The 23,687-nt window shown below is 38.9% G+C and overlaps 1 protein-coding gene across 1 annotated transcript; it reads left to right on the forward strand.

The window, feature by feature from the left end:
• The first annotated feature begins 20,398 nt into the window (after window positions 1-20,398).
• On the forward strand, window positions 20,399-23,107 carry LOC149943322 (uncharacterized). Its single transcript, XM_090175653.1, has 7 exons — window positions 20,399-20,673; window positions 20,757-21,090; window positions 21,148-21,447; window positions 21,512-21,739; window positions 21,799-21,985; window positions 22,095-22,540; window positions 22,733-23,107. The coding sequence occupies exons 2-7, from the start codon at window positions 20,758-20,760 to the stop codon at window positions 23,105-23,107; spliced, it is 1,869 nt and encodes a 622-aa protein (XP_090031779.1). The 5' UTR covers window positions 20,399-20,673; window position 20,757.
• Window positions 23,108-23,687: the final 580 nt, after the last annotated feature.

Consider the following 23,687-nt stretch of genomic DNA (forward strand, 5'->3'; position numbering starts at 1 on the left):
AAGACAGGAAATTCGTTTTCATTTAAATTCAAATATTGCTGCGAGGGTCGACATTTTTACCCACCTTTTAATAAAGGACTATAGAAATTACACTAGTGTAGCTAGAGGGGGCATTTCCATGGCAGTTATTCTGCCAAATAGTTTGATGAGAGAGACTGAAATCTGGTGTGTAATGAAAGGGGAGGCAAATTCAGGAACCCACCCAGGGCAGCAAAAGCTCTATAGCTACGCCACTGAGAAAGTACCATATGATGATATCCTACTTTTAGCAACATGCCAGTTGTCAAATTCATGAGTAATTTCCGGGTGATGGTTTCTCATATGTGCTGAAATTCCAATATGGCGGTCTGATACTAATGTGTTAATTTTTAAACCTTTGTCATAAAAGAATTTCAATCCTCTAACGAAGCCTTGTTTTTCCATTTGATTGGAGCTCTTAACTTCAGTTGACTGTACCAGCTCAATATGCAGAATTTGATTAGTTTCTCCCTTCATAAAGCTGTACAGCCCGTACTTAAAGGAAAAACCTAAATGTGTGAATGGAAAATTATTTTGAAGACTGTCTTTGCAACCAAATATACACACAGTTATACTATATCTAACATAACTAAAGTACTGCAATTGCCTAAAATTATCACCAAATTTATTTATAGAATTATTGTGCAATTAAGAAATATACTACTACCAAGAACAATCATATACTACTCATTTCAGTTTCAAGTCGAAGTCTGAACTTCACATGGATAGACGATTTGAAAAAAGTTCAATAAAATTTTCAAAAAAAAGCCTTGTGTCATACTTTTAGTTAAGTTTCTTATGGTTATACTTGGCGAATCAGCGCGTCCATCCTCGCAGAGGTTAAGAGGCGATTCTTTTACTTCTTCCAGAAGTTTGTCCTGTTCAACATGCCATAACTATACAATGGACGCAAATAAATAAATATCAAAAGATTTTAAATTAATTTTTTCGTATGAATAGTGTAGCATTTGCAGTCACCTCGCCTAACGGATTAGTGAAATAAATTGAAAAAATCATACTCGCAAGACTCAAAGTCCTTATCCTCATTCTCTTGGCTGCCTACTAAAGTATCACTACTGGGTTCATATGTGACATCACTGAAATTCTTATCACCTTTGCTTGATACGGTTTCTTGAGAAAAAGTAATTGGTTTGGCACTGGTTCTTTGGGTAAATCTTCATTTTCAGAATCAGTTTCTGTGTCATACGAAGTTGTTTCACTTTCCACAATGGGAGATGATAACATTATGCAAATGGCTCTTTGCAGCCTAAATCTAAACAAACCAAATAACTATAAAACGTACTTTCCAAACTAATTTTAATTTTACCATTTGGACGAACAAGCATTCCTATAGAAATTGACTTTGGTTCTGAGGTTTGAACGGCAACTTATTTATTAGTTTTCTAAAATATATAGCATTAACATAGATAAATTAGTCTAAGAAACATAAAAACAAATCATTTTACCAAAAGTTTATAATACTTCCCTTTGGCAGGAGGGGATATGTGAAAAATACAATACTCGTCATGTTAAATGTTGCGAACAACAGTTTCACCATAAACTATTCAAGGTAGGATTAAAAGTACTGCCTTCAGCAGGTGGCGATATCTCCTGTTACCCTATTAGTCATAATGTAAGATCTTGTCTAATGGAATTGCGTGGGCTCAAATCCCAACGCCGGAGTGAACATTTTAATTGTAATTATAATCATGTTTCTATCACATAAATAAAATTTTAGAGAATATTGAAAAACATTAAATGATAAAAAGTCTGCCTAATTCCGGCCAGGATTTGAACCAACGATCTTCCACTTGACAAAAGCATAAGCTACAGGTAGACTGTTGAACAATGTTTAAATGCGTAAACAAAAATGTACTCTACATTTATGTAGTTCCACAGTGGGACTGTTGTTACTAGATTCAACAAGCCTTTCATACTTCCCGCCAAAGGGGGTTGTTATAGACTTCTGATAGGATTGGAAGGCTAAAGCCTGTGCTGAACTCTCAGCATCATGCCAACTCGTGTCTGTTCCAGAAATATTTTCAAATGTAAGTAAGGCAATTGAAAAAGGATCTTCTACATTTGATGGCCCAGCTAGGATCTGCAAGGCTTGGTTCATCAGTGAGTCTCAATATTTTAGATTGTTTAGGGTCAAACACATTGAAGTCAAAGCAGTCAACAGTGAAATGATCCGAACATACTCTTAAAAATGTCCGAGGAACCCAATCTTCAGATTTCCCTAACACTTTAAACCACTGCTTTCTGAGTTGAAGATCCTTGAGAAAGCTATGAAACTTTATTTGCTTTTCTTTTGTATTCTGGCGAGTATTGTTACAGTTATAAACTGTACAAATATTTGCTCTTTCTCCAGACATCAGTCTGATGTTGCCTCCGATATTATAACCTGAAGCAAGTGTTAGAAAATAAAAAATCTAAGGTTTACAATTTAAAAAATATCTCACCATGCAAATCTAAATAATTCTGATACTCTTCAGAATTGGCAGATTTTTTTACAAAAATTCAACTCCCACAAAAAATGTAAATACAGCAAGCAAAAAATGTAAGTAACGAATTAAAAACGAAAATATCTGAATATAAAAATTAACAACTTAAAAAAAAAATAATCTCACCGTAAAAATCCAAACAATTGTGATAATCTTCAAGATTAAAAATTCTTTTGGGCGAGCTAAGGCCTAGGCATCCACAACCTTGTTACAATGCTGATTTGTGGTGAAGGAGGGAATCCGATTGGGGGGAAACTATAACGTAGATAAAATTACAGGGAGATTAATGTTGGAGAAATGTTTCGAGCGGTAACAATTATTAATATTTTGGAAAACTTGGTGGTAGAATTTTACAAACGAGCGGTTTAGGCTTAAGCGAGCTAAAACGTTTTCGAGGACTGACTCTCTCTTCCGGAAATAGAAATAGATTCGATTTTTCATTGGCTGCGGCAAAGGTGATGTAATTTTGTGCTGATTGGTTTAGTTAACAAATGGAGAAAGCGCGGAAGATACAGTTGCAAGAGGCCAAAGTGGCCAAGGCCATTTTCCCCGAAGTTTTTAATTAATTAAAAATTGAATTTAATCGACAAAAATTGTGAGTATAATTTTCGTACTTATTTTTGGATTATAAATCGATTAAATATAGCTTCTATAGGGTTTTCATTATCCCTTTAAGTGCTGTATTAAATAGCAAATTATTACTTTAAGGAAGAAGTGACAATATAAAAACTAAGCGCAATTAAATTTTCGGTCAGTAGTTCAACCACTCAACTGACAATTGTGTATGTTGACTGAAGTATAAATGTTTACAATTATTTGCTTACAAGTTTAATTCATGATAAAGCGAGGTTCTGCAAAATTTAATTATGGGGTTAGATATCAACCTGAAAGGCATTTAAATTACTTCTACCCAAAAATCCGAAATTACATTCAACAATTAACTAAATTTTTAACTCACTCTGAGGATTTCGTAAAAAGTTGGATATATATCTCCCGGATCGTGATGCAAGTACGGCGTTATGTCGGGTCTCTGGAACAGATCTTCCATGCTATTAATCAGATCCATCTTCTGCATTGCCAACTCGCCCTTCATATTGGCCTGATAGACCTTCACTATAATCATTCCGCCTAGAATCCATCCCGAATATAGAATTCTGGCTTTTGAATCTCGATTCTTTTCAATTCCAACTACAGCAGCCAGAATAAAAAATATATAAGCTGTTAGACAGAGCTTCTGTAATGGTGAAACATTTGTCCACCTCTTGTTCATAATGAGGATTGAGCTGATATTTTCACAAGACTGATGAAAAATTGCACTGTTTTTCGTGCTCAAATGTATTTCCGATTAGAAATACTAACTTTAATGTCAATGAATTACAGTTGTTATAACACTTGCTCTTTACTGTGGGAAAAGGTGAACCAAATTGTATGCATATTAATCACAATGAGGCAGCTTAGAATTTTTGTCCCATTCTGCGTAATTTCTACCATGGTCTAGAATTAAGCATACATTTAAATGTTATAGTTTGAGCATATAACCGTCCAACATAAAACTTATTAACTTGGAAATTAAATTTGAGAATTAAACTCGGTAATTTAAAGTATATAACTAGCAAACTTGGAACAGAAAGCCTTCTAAGATTAAGAAAAAATAACGAAGTTTCAAATTAAATAAAAAACTAGGCAATTTAAAAGAAAATAACTACATAATTTAAGCCTAAAATCTGCCATTTTTAATCAGGAAATTTTTTTCCATGAAAATGGCATCAATTAAGGCAAATGAAATAATTAACCAGGTTTTCACTAAAAACTACTGAATATTTATTTATGACATCAAGACCACGAAGCCACAGTAGGGTTATGTGTAGTCCAATAATGGGATTTTACAATTTTATAAAAGATAGATAAAAGTGAATATACACTGAAAAATTGAGCAGAATAAAATTTGAAAATGAATGAGTATTTTAGGATTGAGTACAAAAACGGGTAGTTTAATTAGAAACCAAAGCCAATTTAAAGGAATTAACTACTAAATATAAAACAGTCTTGAAAACTAAACTCTTAAAAAGTGACAAAGGAAGGAGAGAAGTTGAAATGAGACCTTAAAGGCACACTGTCAAGGGCATTTCTTTAAAAAATCGATGTTGAGCTTCCTTTTTTTGAATGTAGTCGGCGCCACCGTCGCGATGCGACGCGCTAGAACTAAGTTCCACTTTCACCTAAGAATGGAATGGAATGGAATGGAATGGTTTATTAACGTGCACAGCAACAGTTACAAGTTTAACCAACAAGGTTGTACACGGAAGGTATAATATAGTTGTTTGTTTGCAGTATTAGTACAGGTTTGTAGCTTTATAGCTTAAAAAGAAAATTTTACAATCTTGTCATGTTGAGAGTTTTCGAAAATTTGTACATAGAAAATGCAAAAGAGCTATTTATACCGGTTCATAGCTGGAAAAAAAATTATACAATATTTACATTTAAAGAGATTTGAAAATTTGTACGAGATAAATAAATAAGGTAACAATTGCTTTGCAAGGGTAAAATATAGGACAACACTCAACTTTTTACAATAGTCATTATACAGGTTCATATTGAAGCAATGTTACAAGTAAGATTTACATTTTAACGATATCTGAAAATTTGCATGAGAAAATGTCAATAGTGTCCGAAAATAAATTACAGGTATTTTGCATTCTCAACATAGGAGATAACACTTTAGTTTTAACAAAAGTAATTTTTTGCCGCGTGTTTTGAATTGGCACGTGAAATAAGAGGGAGTTAGTTAAATCGGTGCATTGTGATTTTACTATGGTTTTTTTAAGAAATATTAGTTCACGTTTATATGAATAAAGTCTAATTGTATCCATGCCCAGGATGTTTAGCAAATATTCATATATATACGGCTCTTTTCGGAGGAAATATGTGTGGGCAAGCTCGATGAATTTCCGTTGTACCTTCTCGATTTCTTTTAATAAATAGTCGGCGCAACCTCCCCATGAAAGCATGTCGTAGGTAAGTTTTGTCCTAATTAACGCAAAGTACAGGGTTTTGAAGCAGGTGATCGAATTTAAAGCCCTCGAAAGTTTTAAGACACCGAATAACAAGCGTCGAGATCTTGCGACGACGTTAGTCACTTGCTCTCGGAAGTACAGCCCTTCATCGATAAGGATGCCTAGATCTTTTAATGTAGATGTTTCCGGTATTATTTCACCATTTAACGAGTAAGGATAGTAGATCTTATTAACCTTTCTTGATAATGTAATGGCCAGACTCTTATTTTCGTTAATAAGTAAGTTGTTTAAAGAGCACCAATTAGCGATGTTGGAGAGATCGTCCTGTAATTTCCGACAATCACTAACGCTCGTGATAAGGCTATAGACTTTTGTGTCGTCCGCGAACTGCTTCAGTTTGGACGACTTCACACAGTTGGGCAAGTCATTGGCGTATATATTGAAAAGAAGTGGTCCAAGTGAACTTCCCTGAGGAACCCCACAAGTTGTTGCGTATGAAAAGTTAGTCAGGGTACCATTGCATTTCATGAAACTGCTCCTTTCTCTGAGATAATCCGCGATCCAAGTTAAAGCGTTTCCGGTCAGGCCATATAGTTTTAGTTTAGTTATAAGCAGAGGGTGCGACACCCTGTCGAACGCCTTTGATAAGTCAATAGATAAAACATCAACTTGACCTTGCTCCAACACAGCCGGCATAACTTCATTGAAAAAGGATATGTGGTTGGTCTCTACCGACCGTGCCCGTACGAATCCGTGTTGTGTATCAGCAAAGTTGGGCTTGAACCAATTGTACATGATATCGTGCATTAATGAATCGAATATTTTGGCAAAGACGCAAAGAAGGGATATTGGACGATAATTCTTCACATCGCCAGCGAAGCCATTTTTAAAAATTGGGGAGACCACAACCTTCTTCCACAGTGATGGGAATGATCCAGTCTTGATAGACAGATTAAAAATGTAACATAGTAGTGGAGTTAGGATGTCCATACAGCCTTTAATAATAAATACAGGTATATTGTCTATACCAGTGGAATTAGTGTTTTTAAGCTTCTTAATAGTGACGCGAATGGCTGCTTCGTTTATGGTGATGTTATTTAACACGTTATCAGCTGGGTGGAAGTCGCCGAGAGAAAAGTCGGTGGTGTCTCCTAATGTGTCTGTTGCCACGTTCGCAAAGTTTCGCGCAAACTCCTTCGCTAAAAGCGAAGGGTCGGACGTTACACCCGATGGAAGGTTTAGAGCAATCGGATGAGGTTTGTTGTGTAATCGCTCGTTTGCAAAGTCCCAAAGATGCTTAGGATTTTTTAGAGAGTTGCTATAGGTGAGTTTGGCGTGCTCCAGTTTGTCACGAGACAACAGCCGTTTTACATCTCTTCTTATAGACTCGTAATTTTCTCGGTCGTCCGTCTTGCCTAGTCTTTTAAATTTTCGATGGAAATACGTCTTGCGTTTAATGGCTCTTATTAGGTCCTTCGAGTACCACAACGGGTGGTTGGAAGTTCTGGGCCGCTGTACTTTCGGGATGTTTCCGTGCATTACCTCCTGCACCCGATGTGTGAGAATGTCAACACAAACATTAACATCTTGAGATGCAAGAAGCGTTGACCAATTTGTAGAGCTTAAGTCTTGGTATAGGTTCATGTAGTCGCCACGCTTAAAGCAAAACTTCGGGTCTGTGACAGTGTTAGAGCCTGAGATGGTGCTGTGGTAGGTAATTAACAATGACGGGTGCGCGGGGTCTTCTTTAACTAAAGGTATGGGTGTAGTTTTCGATGTCGCTAAGTGATTGTTAACAAGAACCAAATCCAATACATTGCCTTTTGAGTTACGGGCACGGTTTAGTTGAGAGAAGTTACATTCCGTGCTAAAATCAATTACAGCTTTAGCCTTGGTACGAACGTTAGGACTACAATCAAGATGAGAAAGTATGTCCCAGTCTATACCAGGAACATTGAAATCACCAATCAAGATTATATCTTCACTAAGAGTGGAGAGTTTCGAGGAAAGAGTAGAAAGTGTCTTAACAACAACGTCAGGAGTTAGCCGGGGTGTAATATATAGAGTACCAATAATTAAGCTGGCGTTATCGATGGTACGAATCTGCACAAACACACATTCATCAATAACCTCGAGGTCAGTGCGTCGAATAAAAGTCAAAGTATTATGCAATGCTATCAAAGCTCCTCCACCTAATGCTAGTGTGTTGTTTGTCGAACGTTTATCCGACCGCAAGACATGATAAGAGCTTGGTATCCAGTCTATTGAAAAATGGTTCTCTGTGAGCCACGTCTCCGTTAAACATATTATATTATAATTATTTAGTAGAATATTTGTATAAATTTCTTGCGCTTTAGTCCGTAAGCCCCTGGTGTTTTGATAAAAAATCACCGGGCTCTTGGAGAAATTATTGCGTTGGCTGGTCATTAGGTAATGAAGAGTCGGCTAGCGGAGCTGGAGGAATAGCTATCAATGCGATAGATTCCTGTGACTCGGAGTCCTCTTGTTCTTGAGGTAATGTCAATGGCACTTTATCGCCGGAATTAGAAGCAACGGACTCTGACTCGTGCTTCCTTTCACTATGCAAGGGGCCAAAATAATCGTTTATGAGGCAGTCCACCGGCCAGGTGTTCTCGTCCTTAAGTACCGGAAACTCAGATTCGTCAACCGAGACGTAAAAAGATGAGTAACTCGGATAGCGAGTTTTAAGACGAACACAGTGAAGGGTCTTTAGTTCGTTCTCAGATATAAGGCAATCCGTTAGTTGCGATGACGTAAGCGTCGGATCAAGCCTGGTAACAAATACCGCCTTTCGTCTGGGTTTTACCATCTTTGGAACGGCCTTAAGGGAAGTGACCGATTTCGAGCCTTTCAACTTTAGTTTAAATTTATTGTTCGGCGGGTGATCAATTAGTTTCTGTTGCCCTTTAGCACCACGCATTTGTGCAGAAGATGAATGTGGGCGTTTAGAAGAATCCGTTGCTGTCAAGTTCCGGGTTATTGGTTTAGTTGTCGTTTCGCTAGTATTGCTTCGATTAGAAGATGCCCTCTGAGAGGCTACGTTGGCATAGGATGTGTCATTATACGTGGTCGCTCGTGTAGGTGAGGTCGCCCTAGCTCGGTTTGGTTCTGGGTGCGGGGTTCCGTTAAGTTTAGTGATCGTACGCTTTAGAATAACGTTTTCCTTTTGCAGGGCTTCGATTGCAGACTGCATGGATGTGAGCTGAAATGATATGTCAGCCATAGAAGTGCATAAAAAATTAATGGCCGAATCTTTATCCCTGGTGAGACTGTCGGTCTTCATAAATTCATTTAGAATATCGATTAATTTTGTAGAGTCAATGTAGTCGTGATGCTCTACTTGAGAGGGAATAGATTGTTCCACAGAGTCGTTAAGCGAAGAGCAATCTGCAGAGGCAGGGTCCGAATTACCCTGTTTACATTTCTGGCAGAAGTAGTTATCATGTTTTACGTACGAAATATATTGATCTTTCGTTGAAGTCGTACATGTTAAATGAATCTTGCGATTACAAGATTTACATTTTAGACTTTTTTGCTTGCCCACAAACGATTTCTGGCATTTGAAGCATTTAATTGTAGAGCCCGCCATTAGAAATATTATTAATAGATGTAATATTATCAATAAACAGTCTGAGCATGGATACTAACATAAAATATACACGCAATGGGTAATTATGGTAAGTAAGAGAACCGGTATAAAACTTTAGAAAAACCAATACAAATTAGATAAAATAGAGTGAAAAAAAAAAAAATTGAAGCGGCGATACGGGTTTGTGGCAACTTAATACTTAAAAAGTCAATTTCAATAGTCGGTTCGTCAAATTTAAACTTGCGCCGATGAGAAAAAAGCGTAGAAGTTGAAACGTTCCTCGCGCGCGTGGAGAACGCGAGCGAACGCGAGCGAAAAGAGAAGTTTAAACATAAAAATTAACCGACATTTAATTTAGAAAAATAGGCCCAAAAATAACTAAATATTGACTTAGAAATTTAAAGATTATAATACAAGTACTTAACCGATATGGCCAAACGAGGTGTTCAAATGTTGGTCTTGAGTACGCGCACACGATGATTAAATACACATTATCACCAGCAGCTTTAGCCAGTGCAAGTTTTTATCATATAACTATGCTTGTTTTTTCTTTGAGCAAGTAAATCTTTACGCCCAGGAACTAGCATTTTATAAAAATATTTTCGTTTAAAGAAAGCTAGTTCCGGGGCCATGTACCTTGACAGTGTGCCTTTAATACGCTATTTTTCTAACGGTAAGTGCTACTTAAACGGAGAAAGACTGAGTGATATATTTGGTTTCACGTATTATAATAAGCGAAAGGTCAATTTGTGTTCGAAATACTGTACCATTCTGTAGCAGATAGGACGTATAATAGAAGAATATTTCTGCAAATTGTTTCACAAGATTTAGTCGTGTAATGGAGTATCTTTTCCAAATGACGAACGACATGAATGTGACCATTAAAAGGCAAATCATCGTTAAGTTCCAAATAACATGGCCCAGTGCGACAATGGGCAACAGCACCTTTTCTATAGGTGCTTCGTCTATGCAAGTGTATATGTGATAAGGATGATAGTCGTAAGGCTCCGTCATATGCGCGTCAATCGTTCCGTTACCTTTAAGGAATTCTTCCAGACCGTATGCAACCCCGACGTCAATTGTCTGCAAAACAATTTAAAATACACAAATTAAAATCCTCTGTACTTCCGCAAAGCCTATCCACTTCTTGATTATTTTTTCAGTCTTTCGAATTACTTGACAGGCCATACCTATATTACACCAATCCCACCCTCTCATGGGAACAAGCACAATGCAGCCGCCACATGGCAACAATTTAAGCTGGATTGATAATGCTGGTTTATTAGAACAGCTCCAAGGAAATTTAGACTTTGTCGTCTGTTAGTTTTCTTTATCATCCGGCACCTAACCTTAAGCCTGGTCGGCTTAAACGACGACTTTAATATTCCCAGTGTATTTTTGGAAATATAAATTTTTTCAGTATTTAAATCTCTTCATGTTTTATTATATTTCATCGTGAATTGGTTGATGTGTTTTTCTAAAGTTTAAAAATTAAATTTTTTAAGGAAAATAATAATCATACTTTTTACCTCTCCGAGGGGACAAATTTCCCTAGGAGGGGTTATACAATCACCGTGTCTGTCCGTCTGTCTGTCTGTCCGTCTGTCCTACGAACGCGTTCGCATTATTCGTGGAAAGGTTAATCATTGCGTACGCAATTTCTCGAAATTTCTGCGTTCGCAGTTTCTCGAAGGGTTGGCAAAACCACCGTGTGACGGTGAGCGTTAACGGATACATTTGCGGTTTGGTTTGGATGGTGTTTTTTCGCTCACCGTCGTGACGGTTTGGTGTATTACGTTTTTGTAATGTTTATGCGTAGGTTGTGAATGTTGAGTTCGTGTTATGACGGTTGTGAGTGTTGAGTTTGTCGTGTTTGTGTTTTGATGGTTGTGGATATTGAGTCGGTTGTGTTTGTATGGGCGTTTTCTCTCCAACTTCTTCTAACGGACTTTGGGACGGACCGAGTGCTGAGTGTAATGCTACCTCTCAATGTCCAATGGCAGGGTTTCCACCAATTGTTCCCGGTATTCGTCTGAGTATCATTTTGCGAATTATTGGCGCCGGCCGGGAATCGAACCCTGGTCTGCCTCGTGCAAGAGATTTACTCTAACCACTCCATCGTTCTCAACGCCGAGAGAATACGCAGCCGCTTAAATGCCCGCGAACCAGTTTATTGCGAACGAAGGGCGTTTCGTTCGATTCCATCGTTCTCAACGCCGAGAAAATACGCAGCCGCTTACATGCCCGCGAACCAGTTTATTGCGAACGAAGGGCGTTTCGTTCGATTCCATCGTTCTAAACGCCGAGAGAATACGCAGCCGCTTACATGCCCGCGAACCAGTTTATTGCGAACGAAGGGAGTTTCGTTCGATTCCATCGTTCTCAACGCCGAGAGAATACGCAGCCGCTTAAATGGCAGCCAACCAGTTTATTGCGAACGAAGGGGGTTTCGTTCCATTCCATCGTTCTCAACGCCGAGAGAATACGCAGCCGCTTAAATGCCCGCGAACCAGTTTATTGCGAACGAAGGGCGTTTCGTTCGATTCCATCGTTCTCAACGCCGAGAGAATACGCAGCCGCTTACATGCCCGCGAACCAGTTTATTGCGAACGAAGGGCGTTTCGTTCGATTCCATCGTTCTAAACGCCGAGAGAATACGCAGCCGCTTACATGCCCGCGAACCAGTTTATTGCGAACGAAGGGCGTTTCGTTCGATTCCATTGTTCTCAACGCCGAGAGAATACGCAGCCGCTTAAGTGGCAGCCAACCAGTTTATTGCGAACGAAGGGGGTTTCGTTCCATTCCATCGTTCTCAACGCCGAGAGAATACGCAGCCGCTTAAATGCCAGCCAACCAGTTTATTGCGAACGAAGGGGTTTTCGTTCGATTCCATCGTTCTCAAAGCCGAGAGAATACGCAGCCGCTTAAATGCCAGCCAACCAGTTTATTGCGAACGAAGGGGGTTTCGTTCCATTCCATCGTTCTCAACGCCGAGAGAATACGCAGCCGCTTACATGCCAGCGAACCAGTTTATTGCGAACGAAGGGGGTTTCGTTCCATTCCATCGTTCTCAACGCCGAGAGAATACGCAGCCCCTTACATGCCAGCGAACCAGTTTATTGCGAACGAAGGGGGTTTCGTTCGATTCCATCGTTCTCAAAGCCGAGAGAATACGCAGCCGCTTAAATGCCAGCCAACCAGTTTATTGCGAACGAAGGGGGTTTCGTTCCATTCCATCGTTCTCAACGCCGAGAGAATACGCAGCCGCTTACATGCCAGCGAACCAGTTTATTGCGAACGAAGGGGGTTTCGTTCCATTCCATCGTTCTCAACGACGAGAGAATACGCAGCCCCTTACATGCCAGCGAACCAGTTTATTGCGAACGAAGGGGGTTTCGTTCGATTTCATCGTTCGCTGCGCCGATAGAATACGCAGCCGCTTGCATACCAGTGAATCATTTTATGATTTTTTTATGATTTGTATCTTTATCACCCCCACTAAATACAAATTTATTTTTAGGTCGCAAACTACCGCCTTATCAAAAACACCTAAAAAACATCAAGTGTTGTTGTTACAGAACAAAATGTAACTTTATATCGAGGGGCTAACTACTTCCGAAATTTCTGTAAACCGATTACAGAGAGTACATACAGCCTTTGGCGTACTCATTTTAGCACAGTCAAAGCTACAGGATTGTACACCGATTACGCGTAGTCATCAGCCCCTAGCTTTATTAGCCTCTTCCTCCAGTATTGACGCATTCACATATTGCCTACAGGGAAATATTCAAAAAGGGGCGAAATCCACCCGAGGTACCTTCCTATTTAATAATGTTTGAGTTAGATGGCGACACTATAAAGTTTATGAAAAATAAACTTTTTTTAAAAAAATTAATAATTAATTACTAAATTATAGTACTTTAAATTCTTATTAAAAATATATAATTTTTGTAATTTAAATTAACATTTAATTTTAGCAGTAGTTAACACTCTCCGCCATAGATAGCACTATAATACGATTTTAAACTATCCAATCAGGGAAGATAATTTTGTATTTTAAATCTCGACAAAACCGTTCTCCACTAAAACTGAAAACTTTCAACCAATCGTTGAAAATCAAAATTATGCCGTCATGTTGCTATCAGAGCGCCATCTACTAACAAATAACGCCATCAGCACGTTACCTCGGATTAATTTTACCCCTTTAAAGTCGTCTTTGCCCGTTATAAATTGTAAATCGATCTATAGAGGAAAGGGGCTGTTTTTCCCTTCTTGCCGTTAGTGGTGTTGTTGGCGGGGTCGTTGGCGGTAAGCCCGCTTCGAAAAGCTCTCCGCGAAACAGCGATTGCTCCTCAACGGCACTCGATAAAAATTTAATGAATACGTCGTTCGATTGGCATTAGATCCCTTTATATAACTGTACCAAAACCGCGCCGTTGTTATTAACCATAAGGGGGCTTTTCGTCCCCCAAATGAAAAAGTTACTTCTAGGTCCCCGCGAAACGGCGATTACTTCTCAACGACCCTCGATAAAAATTTAATTCAAGCCTCATTTGATTGGTATTAGTCCTCTATATCTACCTCAGCCAGTGCTGAACCGCGGTTTTTAATCAAAAGGGGATATATTTACCCCCCCCCCGATTGGAAATTACGGCGTATAGGTCCCCGGGAATCGACGAATTCTCTTCAATGGCACTCAATATAGTTTTTTTCGGGCGCATTTAGCCAATAGTCACGAATATATCACACTTTTAGCCAATATTCACAGAGTTCACGCATTTAATGTATATTCACGGAGATTTCGCGTCACCAGGAATATTATGCGTGGTCACGCATTTAACGAATATTCACGAAGATCACGCGTGAATCACGATCTCTTCAACGGCATTCGATTTAAATTTAATTCAGGCTCCATTCGATTGGTAAATAACCTTTTAAGATGAGCTAGGAGGAAGAGGCTATTATTGGGGCTGTGACACCTTGTATTACATATACTTTGCTTCGATTCCTTAAAATGAAAACTGACTATTTCGTTATTAGAGGGAATATTATCTCCAAGGCAACCTTTAAGGGTGATAGTTAAAAATATTTATGATAAAAAGAACTGCTACTTCATGGAATGGATGATCCCTACAATTCCTTACAAAAACCACTAAACCCGCGCGCTCGTAGCGCCGTGAACATCTAAAACCAAAAGGCTGCAGCGGACAAAATTTAAACCTTACGGGCCGACAAGAAACCAAAGAGCCATTTGCTTTAAAAAAACCACACATCTATGGTTTGAAATCGTAATAGCTGCGTAGTAAAATCAAACATTGACTACGGTTCGATTGGATTCGACTTTTCATTAAGCCCCAAATCGAACGGGTTTATGTATTCGATCCGATTACTTCGAATGAAAATGATTCGATTCTATGTTCGTTATAGCTTTAATCTACGAATCAAATCGAATTATTCGCGAAAATATTTGAAGTCGAATAGTTTATCGAAGATTCGCGGGGCCCTATTAGCAGCATACTGAAGATGGGAACCAGCATACTAAACCTTGGGTACAATAACTATTATGCCCCATTTTCACGCTAGCCAGTAGCGAACAAAAATCGTTCAAATCCGCTTCCAACTTTTGAACTTTCCGAGTCGATCGGTTTTAAACTGATAATTACAGCTACATTTCACGCACGCTTAGTGCGCATGCGCATGCGCATTTTGATTAATTTTGCCGCGAGTATCAAAATGAGGTTTAAGTCTGAGTAGACTTGAATAGGTAGGGGTGCGAGAGGAATCTAGAGCCCAAGGTCATCGGGACTATAAACGCTCAAAGTTAATGCACCACTGATGACAAAACCGAAAAAAACAACCAACCTGCGGGTGCGTTGGTAGGGTATAACACATTTAGGAGGAGGGGGGTATATGTCGGGGTTTTTATAGAACAATTTTAATCTTTGGTGGGTGGGTACGCTGGGTACCCGACAAAACCAAATATTTGACAGTGAATAAATGTCAACAATTTAGTTTTATCATGATTTGTGAATACTCTGCTCAAACATAACCATAACTATAAACTTAAATATATAGTCTTTGTAAACTCAGAGTCGAGAGAGATCGCGCCAGAACATTTTGATGTTGCGTTCAGCAGTGACGGCGTAAAGGGGGCGACGGGGGTGGTCCGCCTCGGGTGCCAGGGGAGCCATTTTAGAGGTTCAAGGGTGAGGGGTGCAAATCAAGAAAAGTAGGAAAATGATTTAAGGGCTCGAGGGTGAGGGAGTGCAAATCAAAGAAGTTGGATGTCACGAAACATTGGCACAAGGGGGACCCAGGGCGGTATTAAGGCGTGTGCCATGGCACAGGGGCCCCGAGGTTATGGTGAACTTAGAGGGCCCCGGCCCTTGCCTTCGAAATAAATATTTCTTTTCCATTTTTAAATATATTATTATTTTTAGGGTCCCCAAATTCTACTTTGCACAGGGCCCCCAATAGTGTGAATCCGGCCCTGCGGGGACCAAGCCTTCTTAAGCCGTCACTGTCGTTCAGTCATCGGCTTATGCACCCTTTTTTCGGGGTATTTTGCTGGGCGCGTCCATGTTGAGTGTACCCCTCTTAACTCCCATTCTCCATATTCTGGGACCAAATACCCGTGCCTGGTCCCCGGTAGTGGCCGACTAGCGGGTGGCCAAAAAGAGGAGTTGAAAAGACTGCTATGTTTCAGCTCACTAGAATTCTCCAAACATCTGCTTTTGTAGATAAAAGTCTCCTTATTTTTGCTTCAAATAAACCTTACCCGTTACTATTGTCTTCGTACTTTAAGCTTCTATTCGTAGATAACGATTTATAGTTTATACAGTGTCGTACGAATGGGTGTGTCAAACAAAATGTCTAATGAACATTGCTCCTAAAGCGCTTCGTTTCGGAGATTTGGGCTTTTTAAAAAAAACACCAAAAAGCAAATTCACGAACGGTATTCTTCCTTGAACCAAATTGTTGCTTTTTAATTAATTAATAACAAATAACAAAAGTTCATTAGTGAGCTTTTAGAAGTAAGATACGTCTGACTATGAATAGACGTTATTTCAAAGTAGTGAAACTGTTCCAAATAAAGGTTAAGTTAGATTTTGGTCAGATATTTATCTACTGTTTTTACACACAATCCTAAGGAGTTGTGTGTATTAGTCTCACGAACAGTGTAGCCGTTACCGCCGATGCCGCCGATGCCACCTATGGCGCCGTGTCGCGCATACCTCTTCAACGGTTAGGGCTAGACGTGTCGATGATATCTCGTTCGGATGTACAGACATTGCCATTGATAGCCTTTCATAAAGTTTTCAAATCGGAGCCCAAGAAGTTGGGAATTTGCCCAATTTACTATTTTCGGTGATTTCCTTTATATGGTAGATATTTTGTTTAAAATTAAGTCCGATAACGTTAAAACAAATATTATTGGTTAGGTTAGGATTCAGTGGATCTACAACTTCGGTTATATCAGTAAATATTAAATTTAAGTATAGTTTTCAGGGTTATTTACGGGAACCCAATTTTCGTTTGTTTTATATTTTCGCCTAAAAATCTACATATTTAAGTCACGAGAGTTATATTTTTGAATAGCTGTGGCTTACATTTAACCTAGAATTGCAAATACATTCCTTAAATTTAATTCTAAGTAAGGTTTTTTGGGCAGCGTATACGGACCCCCGCAATAACCAACATTGTAAATCCGCGGGTTTATAGAGGTCTACGCGCCCGTTTCCCTCTGGCGTTTTTCAAGGCCTTTCAGAGTGGGCCGCGCTTTCAACGTATGAGCAGAAGTAACAATTAAGTATGACAATTATCGGCCTAGTCTTCGGCGTATGACCAGAAGTTTTAAACGCCTATGTTTTGCAATGGGTTTAATATTTTTTATACAACGACCGTGTCTGTCTGTGGGTGGGTCTGTCTGTGGGTCTGTCAGGCCTGCGAACGCGTTCGCATTTTCGGTGCAAAGTGTAATCACTGCGCAGTTTCTCAAAGGGTTGGCAAAACCACCGTGTGACGGTGAGCGTTAACGGATTCATTTGCGGTTTGGTTTGGATGGTGTTTTTTCGCTCACCGTCGTGAGGGTTTGGTGTATTACGTTTTGTAATGTTTATGCGTAGGTTGTGAGTGTTGAATTTGTTGTGTTTGTGTTCTGATGGTTGTGCATGTTGAGTCTGTTGTGTTTATATGGGCGTTTTCTCTCCAACTTCTTCTTAAAGACTTTGGGACGGACCGAGTGCTGAGTGTAATGCTACCTCTCAACGTCCAATGGCAGGGTTTCCACCAGTTGTACACGGTATTCGTCTTAGTATCAATTTGCGATCGCATCGGGCGGGATTTGAACCCGAGACCCCCTGATTGACAGGCGGACGTTCTACCACAGAACCACCGACACTTGTTACGCCTTATTGAAAATTAGACCTTCAGCTTTATCGGAAGCGTATTTAATAGAGTACGAAATTTTGGTTTAATTGAAATAGAATTGAAATTGAAATTATTGCATCGAAGAAATTCTAATTTAGCGTTTCTCTATTGATTAAAAACAAATGCGCCACCCAGGTTTCGAACCCAGACCATTCGGCTTGGCAGTCGAGCGCTCTACCACAGAACCACCGATAGCTGCTTAGATTCACTGAAATTAAGACAGGCATCGTAAGCATAATAGGTAATAAAGTGTTTTTTTATTAATGAATTTATGAAGGCCTAATCTGTTTTTTTTTAAAGGTTAAATCTTGTTTTAGCGCAGTCAGCCGAGATTAGAGGGTTAAAGGGTAGACCCTGTGGGTGGTCCACTTTGTTAGTTTTTTTTGTTATTTAACGACCTATATATAGTTGTGTTAATTCAAAGGAGATAATTTAACGTTAATTGTTTTAAGAGCTGGCGGTTAGTCAAGTGGCTCTCTGTGCTTTGTTGATGGTAAGGTTTTTGCTTCTTGTAAATATATTTGGTGTGGATATTTGGATATCTACGATTTCTAACGCAGTCAATGATTTCCTGGGTGTGCGAGTCATTATATGATATTGGAAATTGGACGGCATTGGTCTTTTTCATGCGGTATGTGTCACAACGTCAACTGGAAGTTGAAATAAAATGAGCGTTAAAGATGCGGCAAGTATTTCGTAAGCGAGAAAAATACAAATACCATCTGTAGATGTTTCTTTCATTAAAATTTGCTTAGTATTATATTCAACTGATAAACATGTACTGTAAAAAGGGTTAAATTCAATTGTGTATTGTTTTAGTGAATCTAACTCGCTGTTGTAACTACTCAATTTATAATATTCTGAATAAATTAAACTCGATTGTTTCGTCTCAATTATTTAAATTAAAATTAAAATTTTATACCGGGCAGGGTTTGAACCGAGAATACGGTTTTCGTAAATAACTCTGCGGAGATATCTTTGGGGGTCGTATCGAGTAATTAATACCACTAGGGACCAAACTTCCGAGGAGAGGTATATTTTGGCTTGCCAACTTGTTGTTTGTGTTGTGGGGTGCGTTTGTCGTATTGTTTGTTTGTGTTGTGGGGTGCGTTTGTCGTATTGTTTGTTTGTGTTGTGGGGTGCGTTTGTCGTACTGTTTGTTTGTGTTGTGGGGTGCGTTTGTGTGTATAACTGCGTCTTGTGTGTTTACGTTTTGTAAATGAACTGGCTGCTACTATCTAACTTCTACTGGTAAATGACTTTTGGACGGACCGAGTGCTGTGAGTGATACGTTAATCGACCGGAAATATTAAACCCTAGCTGCCAATGTTAATAATTGGAAAATAGAAGGACAAGAAGTTGGTCGTTTGTACATGTACTCTTCAATGGGATGAAATACAATTATTTTCGAATTTCAAATTTCCCGCAACACAAGAGATAAGTGGGACACTTTCAACGTATGGCTAAAAGTAACAAATAAGTATGCCACTTATTGAAGCCGTGTATGTAAAGACTACTTTCTTAATCTATGGTTTATGCTAGCTGAAAGACCGCCAGAAGTAGAACCACGTAAGTCACAATAAGTAATTTTATGATTTTTCCCCTACAATATGCGCTTTTTAGGTGGATTTTACGTAAGTTGTTATTGTGTTCTAATTTAGTCTACAGGATGATTAAAATATTGCTCATAGTTAATGTACCGAGTGATTAGAATATTTTTGACGGGATCAGTGTTTTTTATCGGGCTGTTGTTTATCGGGACATAGAGAAACCCACTAACATAGAGTGGAAGGCCCTATGGAAGCGCATGAAACATTAATCCTAATGAGCCATCTTGTTTTCGAGGCGTGAATAAATATAGTCCGAAGAGCGATGGTGTTTTTTAGAGTATAAACTGACTTTTTATCCAGATATTGTACATGACCTTTAGGCCAACTTGTTTATTTCACACCTCGAAAACAAGACGTGTCGTACAAAAAGTGTTAAAAAGTTTCGCTGATAGCCTTCCACTCTATGTAAGTGGGTTACTCTATGGTCCGGGATTTCCTCCGTCGCAATCCAAATTTTAAAGGATTTGCAGAACACGATGTAGAGCACAATATGTCTTTGATAAGTTCTTGTTAATAATAATAATATTTATTTCGACAAGCAGAGCACCACAGAAGCAAATCCTTAATTAGTGATCACCGGGCAACGCAAACTAAAAACATTAAAATTCACATACAAAAACTATATATATATATATATAATATATATATATATATAATATATATATATATATATAATATATATATATATATATATTATATATATATCATTCAAGAGAATAAGACAAATCAATTTAACGGAAAACATTAAATTGGGTAAATCAACAATTAAAGAATTCATTAAGAATTTTGACAAAGCCAATAAGCAAAGTAGCATTTGAACACACAATTAAATATATTTTGGGTTTTACAATATTTAGCAAATTTGTTTAGAAGTATACAAAATATTCAGAATGTTTTATCAGACTGCAAATATTTAGGTGATCAAAATTCCGACGTTTTTTTATACAGATAATGTGGGCCTAAAACAATCTCGAGCGCATTTTTTATGTTACTTTGTACAAATTCGTCATCGTCATTGTAATAAAGAACAGAGTTAACAAATATTAATAATTCATATAGGACATAAAAAGGCTGCAATGGTTTTTAGGTCATACTCGAGCGATCGTGATTCACTTAAGTAAATGCCGGTTACCATATAAAGGCACCACCCAAAAGCAGTCAGAGGTCATTCCTGGTTCTTCAATTGCTACCATAAGTTGTAACTACTTTAATTTATCCTAGTTTTCGATTATCAGTTCAGTTGCCAAATTTAATTCTAGAACGTGGCTACGCGTTTTGATTTAATTTAATACAGTATAAAATACAGTTCACTAGGTGACGAGGACGTTACCAATTAAATATTTGTTTTTCGTGTTTTTGGATTTGGTTTTTAATTCGAGAGGTAACAGCAAATTTCAGCTGAACTACTGATAGATACCGATCGATGCGCTACATCGCAACGTTGTCATCGTCTGATCTTGGTTACGTAACTTCAAACTTGGGCTTAGGTATTGAAACAGCAATTATCATTTTTTAACTTAGCAAACCTTTCTGAATAAAATAGACTTATTTTAACCTTTTCCACGAATAGGATGTCTGAAAAAGGAAAGTCAACCTCACTCCCTGGGAGTTCGACTAGTAACACGAGTGCCAGTTCCATCAACTCGCCGCCAGATCTCATAGATAGCAACGCTTCGACTGGAAGTAATTCCGAAACTTCCCTGGTTACAGACGTAGATTTTTCCAAAAAATTTCACAAGACGAATTTTGGGGGTAAAAATATTCAATATCATTTTGATTATGTTGGTAGTGTGCCCAATGATAGTGGGTTACCCAGTAATACTGCAATTGGCAAATGTAAATACTGTGAAAAATCAATTAGGGCACCTACTAGTAACGCTAATAACTGGGAGCGACACGCAACGGTATGTATTGCCAAGTAATTGGTACATTTATTGATAACGTGGTTTTTTACATTATAGCTGTGTCACAAAGTGGTTTTACGTGTTAAAGCGGAAAAAACTAAAGCGAAATTCGCACTACTCGCGAAAGTACCTCCGAAAAAATTGCACAGATTGAAGAGCTCTCCAAAGCAAACTGCTTTTCGGAAAGCGTTTGTCGATTGGATTTGTTTAGATGGCGTACCATTTTCGGCAGTCGACGGTAAAGGATTTCGAACGTTAATAAAAGCAGCGGCCCCTGAACTAATTGTGCCATCACGTCGCACAGTTGTGAGAGATATTGAAAAACAAGTTGGGAAAGTGTTAATTCCGAAAATGAAGGTTGGTTAGCGACGTTATTAATACCTAAATACTTCATAATTTTACTTTTATTGTAATGTTTTAGGAATACCTTGGTTCTCTTAAGCCCAAAGATGTTCATATGACGCTGGACATATGGTCTAGTAGACAGAGACAAGCTGTAATTGGCTGCCGAGTGCAGTTCATTGATAAAAATTGGAATTATCAAAATCTACTACTAGCTTTCGCGCATTTTCCAGAAAGCCACACGGGTGAAAACATTAGAAACAAAATCTTGGCGATTTTAAAAGAGGTCGGCTTAAATCCTTTATCGGTTAGTATTAAAATCATTCCTGTTATGTATATCTCCATACATCTATTATTCAATTACAGATATCTTGCATATGCGCGGATAACGCAGCGAACATTTCGAAGGCGCTTAACATGGATGGCGTGATACAAGGCCCTTGGAACGTAGTGTTTCCAAGGACGTCGGAGCCCGACGTCGTCAATGACGATCATTCCAGTTTCGACGATGAAGACCCGGAAAATAATAAGGATATTTTTAATTTGAATGAAGGTGAATTTCTTTAATTACTTTGTATGTTTAGCTCTTCCCGTTTGAACGCGAACACTAAATATCTAAAAAACGGCGAACATTAATATTTTCTTCTTGATTTTGTTGTTAGGTTGGGGTTCACTTAATCAAATTTTCAAGCCAGAGAATTATCTCCTGGAAACGAGAAATGATAACCAAAAGGCCGAGGAAGTTTTCTTATTTGAGAAGGAGTATTCTAACTTATCCGAAGGAGTCTCTGAAGAAGAACTGGAGGAGGACACAATTGCAGGATCGGAATCCTCGGACGACTTAGAGGGGTTTCTGATCTATCAGCCGTCATGGATACGGAAACGGTGCGTCGCGCACACCCTTCAACTAGTCGTTAATACCGCCACCGACAAGTGCAAAAAAACAAAAAAAATGATACAACTCATAAGCTCGTGGGTAACATTTTTGCACCGCTCTCCAAAGTGGACGAAGATATTTAAAAGCCTTTCTCCCAAACAATTGGACGCACGAGCAATTGGGGGTGTACGATGGAATGCCACTTATTTGGCCATGGAACGTTTGGCAGAGGTGAGTGGTTTATTATAGTATTTATTCTAACCAAGGCTGGACTCGACTCTGCTGTTACAGTTCAGTCCGGCTTCTATAAAATTTCAAGCGTTTTGGTATAGCCCCTGCTCTCGTAAAAACGTTTTATTGATGCCGGTTTAAACTGCTGTACGTTGGTTTTATTAACCCTGTTTTAACCGTATTTCTGGTTAGGAAGGAATGTTGCAAGCTCTCAGGGAGACAATCATGGAGGCGAAAGTCACGAATCAGTACCAAGATTTTGAAACTCCAAAAGTTATTTTGGTACAGCCAATGAAAGAGTTACTGGCCTTATTAAAGCCAATAAAGCTTGCATCTGACCTATTTCAAGTCAACGGACCAACATCGCATCTCGTTATCGGCCAGTTAATGTCCATTTTCGTACAAATAGAGAGAGCAGATGCGCCAAGCTTTTCTGTTTTAAAATGGGAATTGCAAACGCAATTAACCAAAAGGTTCAAGGAGGATATCAAAGACGATCACTACACTGCCGCAGCGTTACTCGATCCTTTCCAAAAAACCACAGTTTTTCAAGGTAATAATTATTAAATATTTACGAATTAGACGCTTTTCAATGTTATAACTGTCTCAGCGTTGAGAACGATGGAATCGAACGAAACCCCCTTCGTTCGCAATAAACTGGTTCGCGGGCATGTAAGCGGCAGCGTATTCTCTCGGCGTTGAGAACGATGGAATCAAACGAAACGCCCTTCGTTCGCAATAAACTGGTTCGCTGGCATGTAAGCGGCTGCGTATTCTCTCGGCGTTGAGAACGATGGAATCGAACGAAACGCCCTTCGTTCACAATAAACTGGTTCGCGGGCATGTAAGCGGCTGCGTATTCTCTCGGCGTTGAGAACAATGGAATCGAACAAAACGCCCTTCGTTCGCAATAAACTGGTTCGCGGGCATGTAAGCGGCTGCGTATTCTCTCGGCGTTGAGAACAATGGAATCGAACAAAACGCCCTTCGTTCGCAATAAACTGGTTCGCGGGCATGTAAGCGGCTGCGTATTCTCTCGGCGTTGAGAACAATGGAATCGAACGAAACGCCCTTCGTTCGCAATAAACTGGTTCGCGGGCATGTTAGCGGCTGCGTATTCTCTCGGCGTTGAGAACGATGGAATCGA

This window comes from Leiobunum rupestre, chromosome 5, assembly GCF_980474605.1.
Source record: "Leiobunum rupestre chromosome 5, qqLeiRupe1.1.hap1, whole genome shotgun sequence".
Lineage (NCBI taxonomy): Eukaryota > Metazoa > Arthropoda > Arachnida > Opiliones > Sclerosomatidae > Leiobunum > Leiobunum rupestre.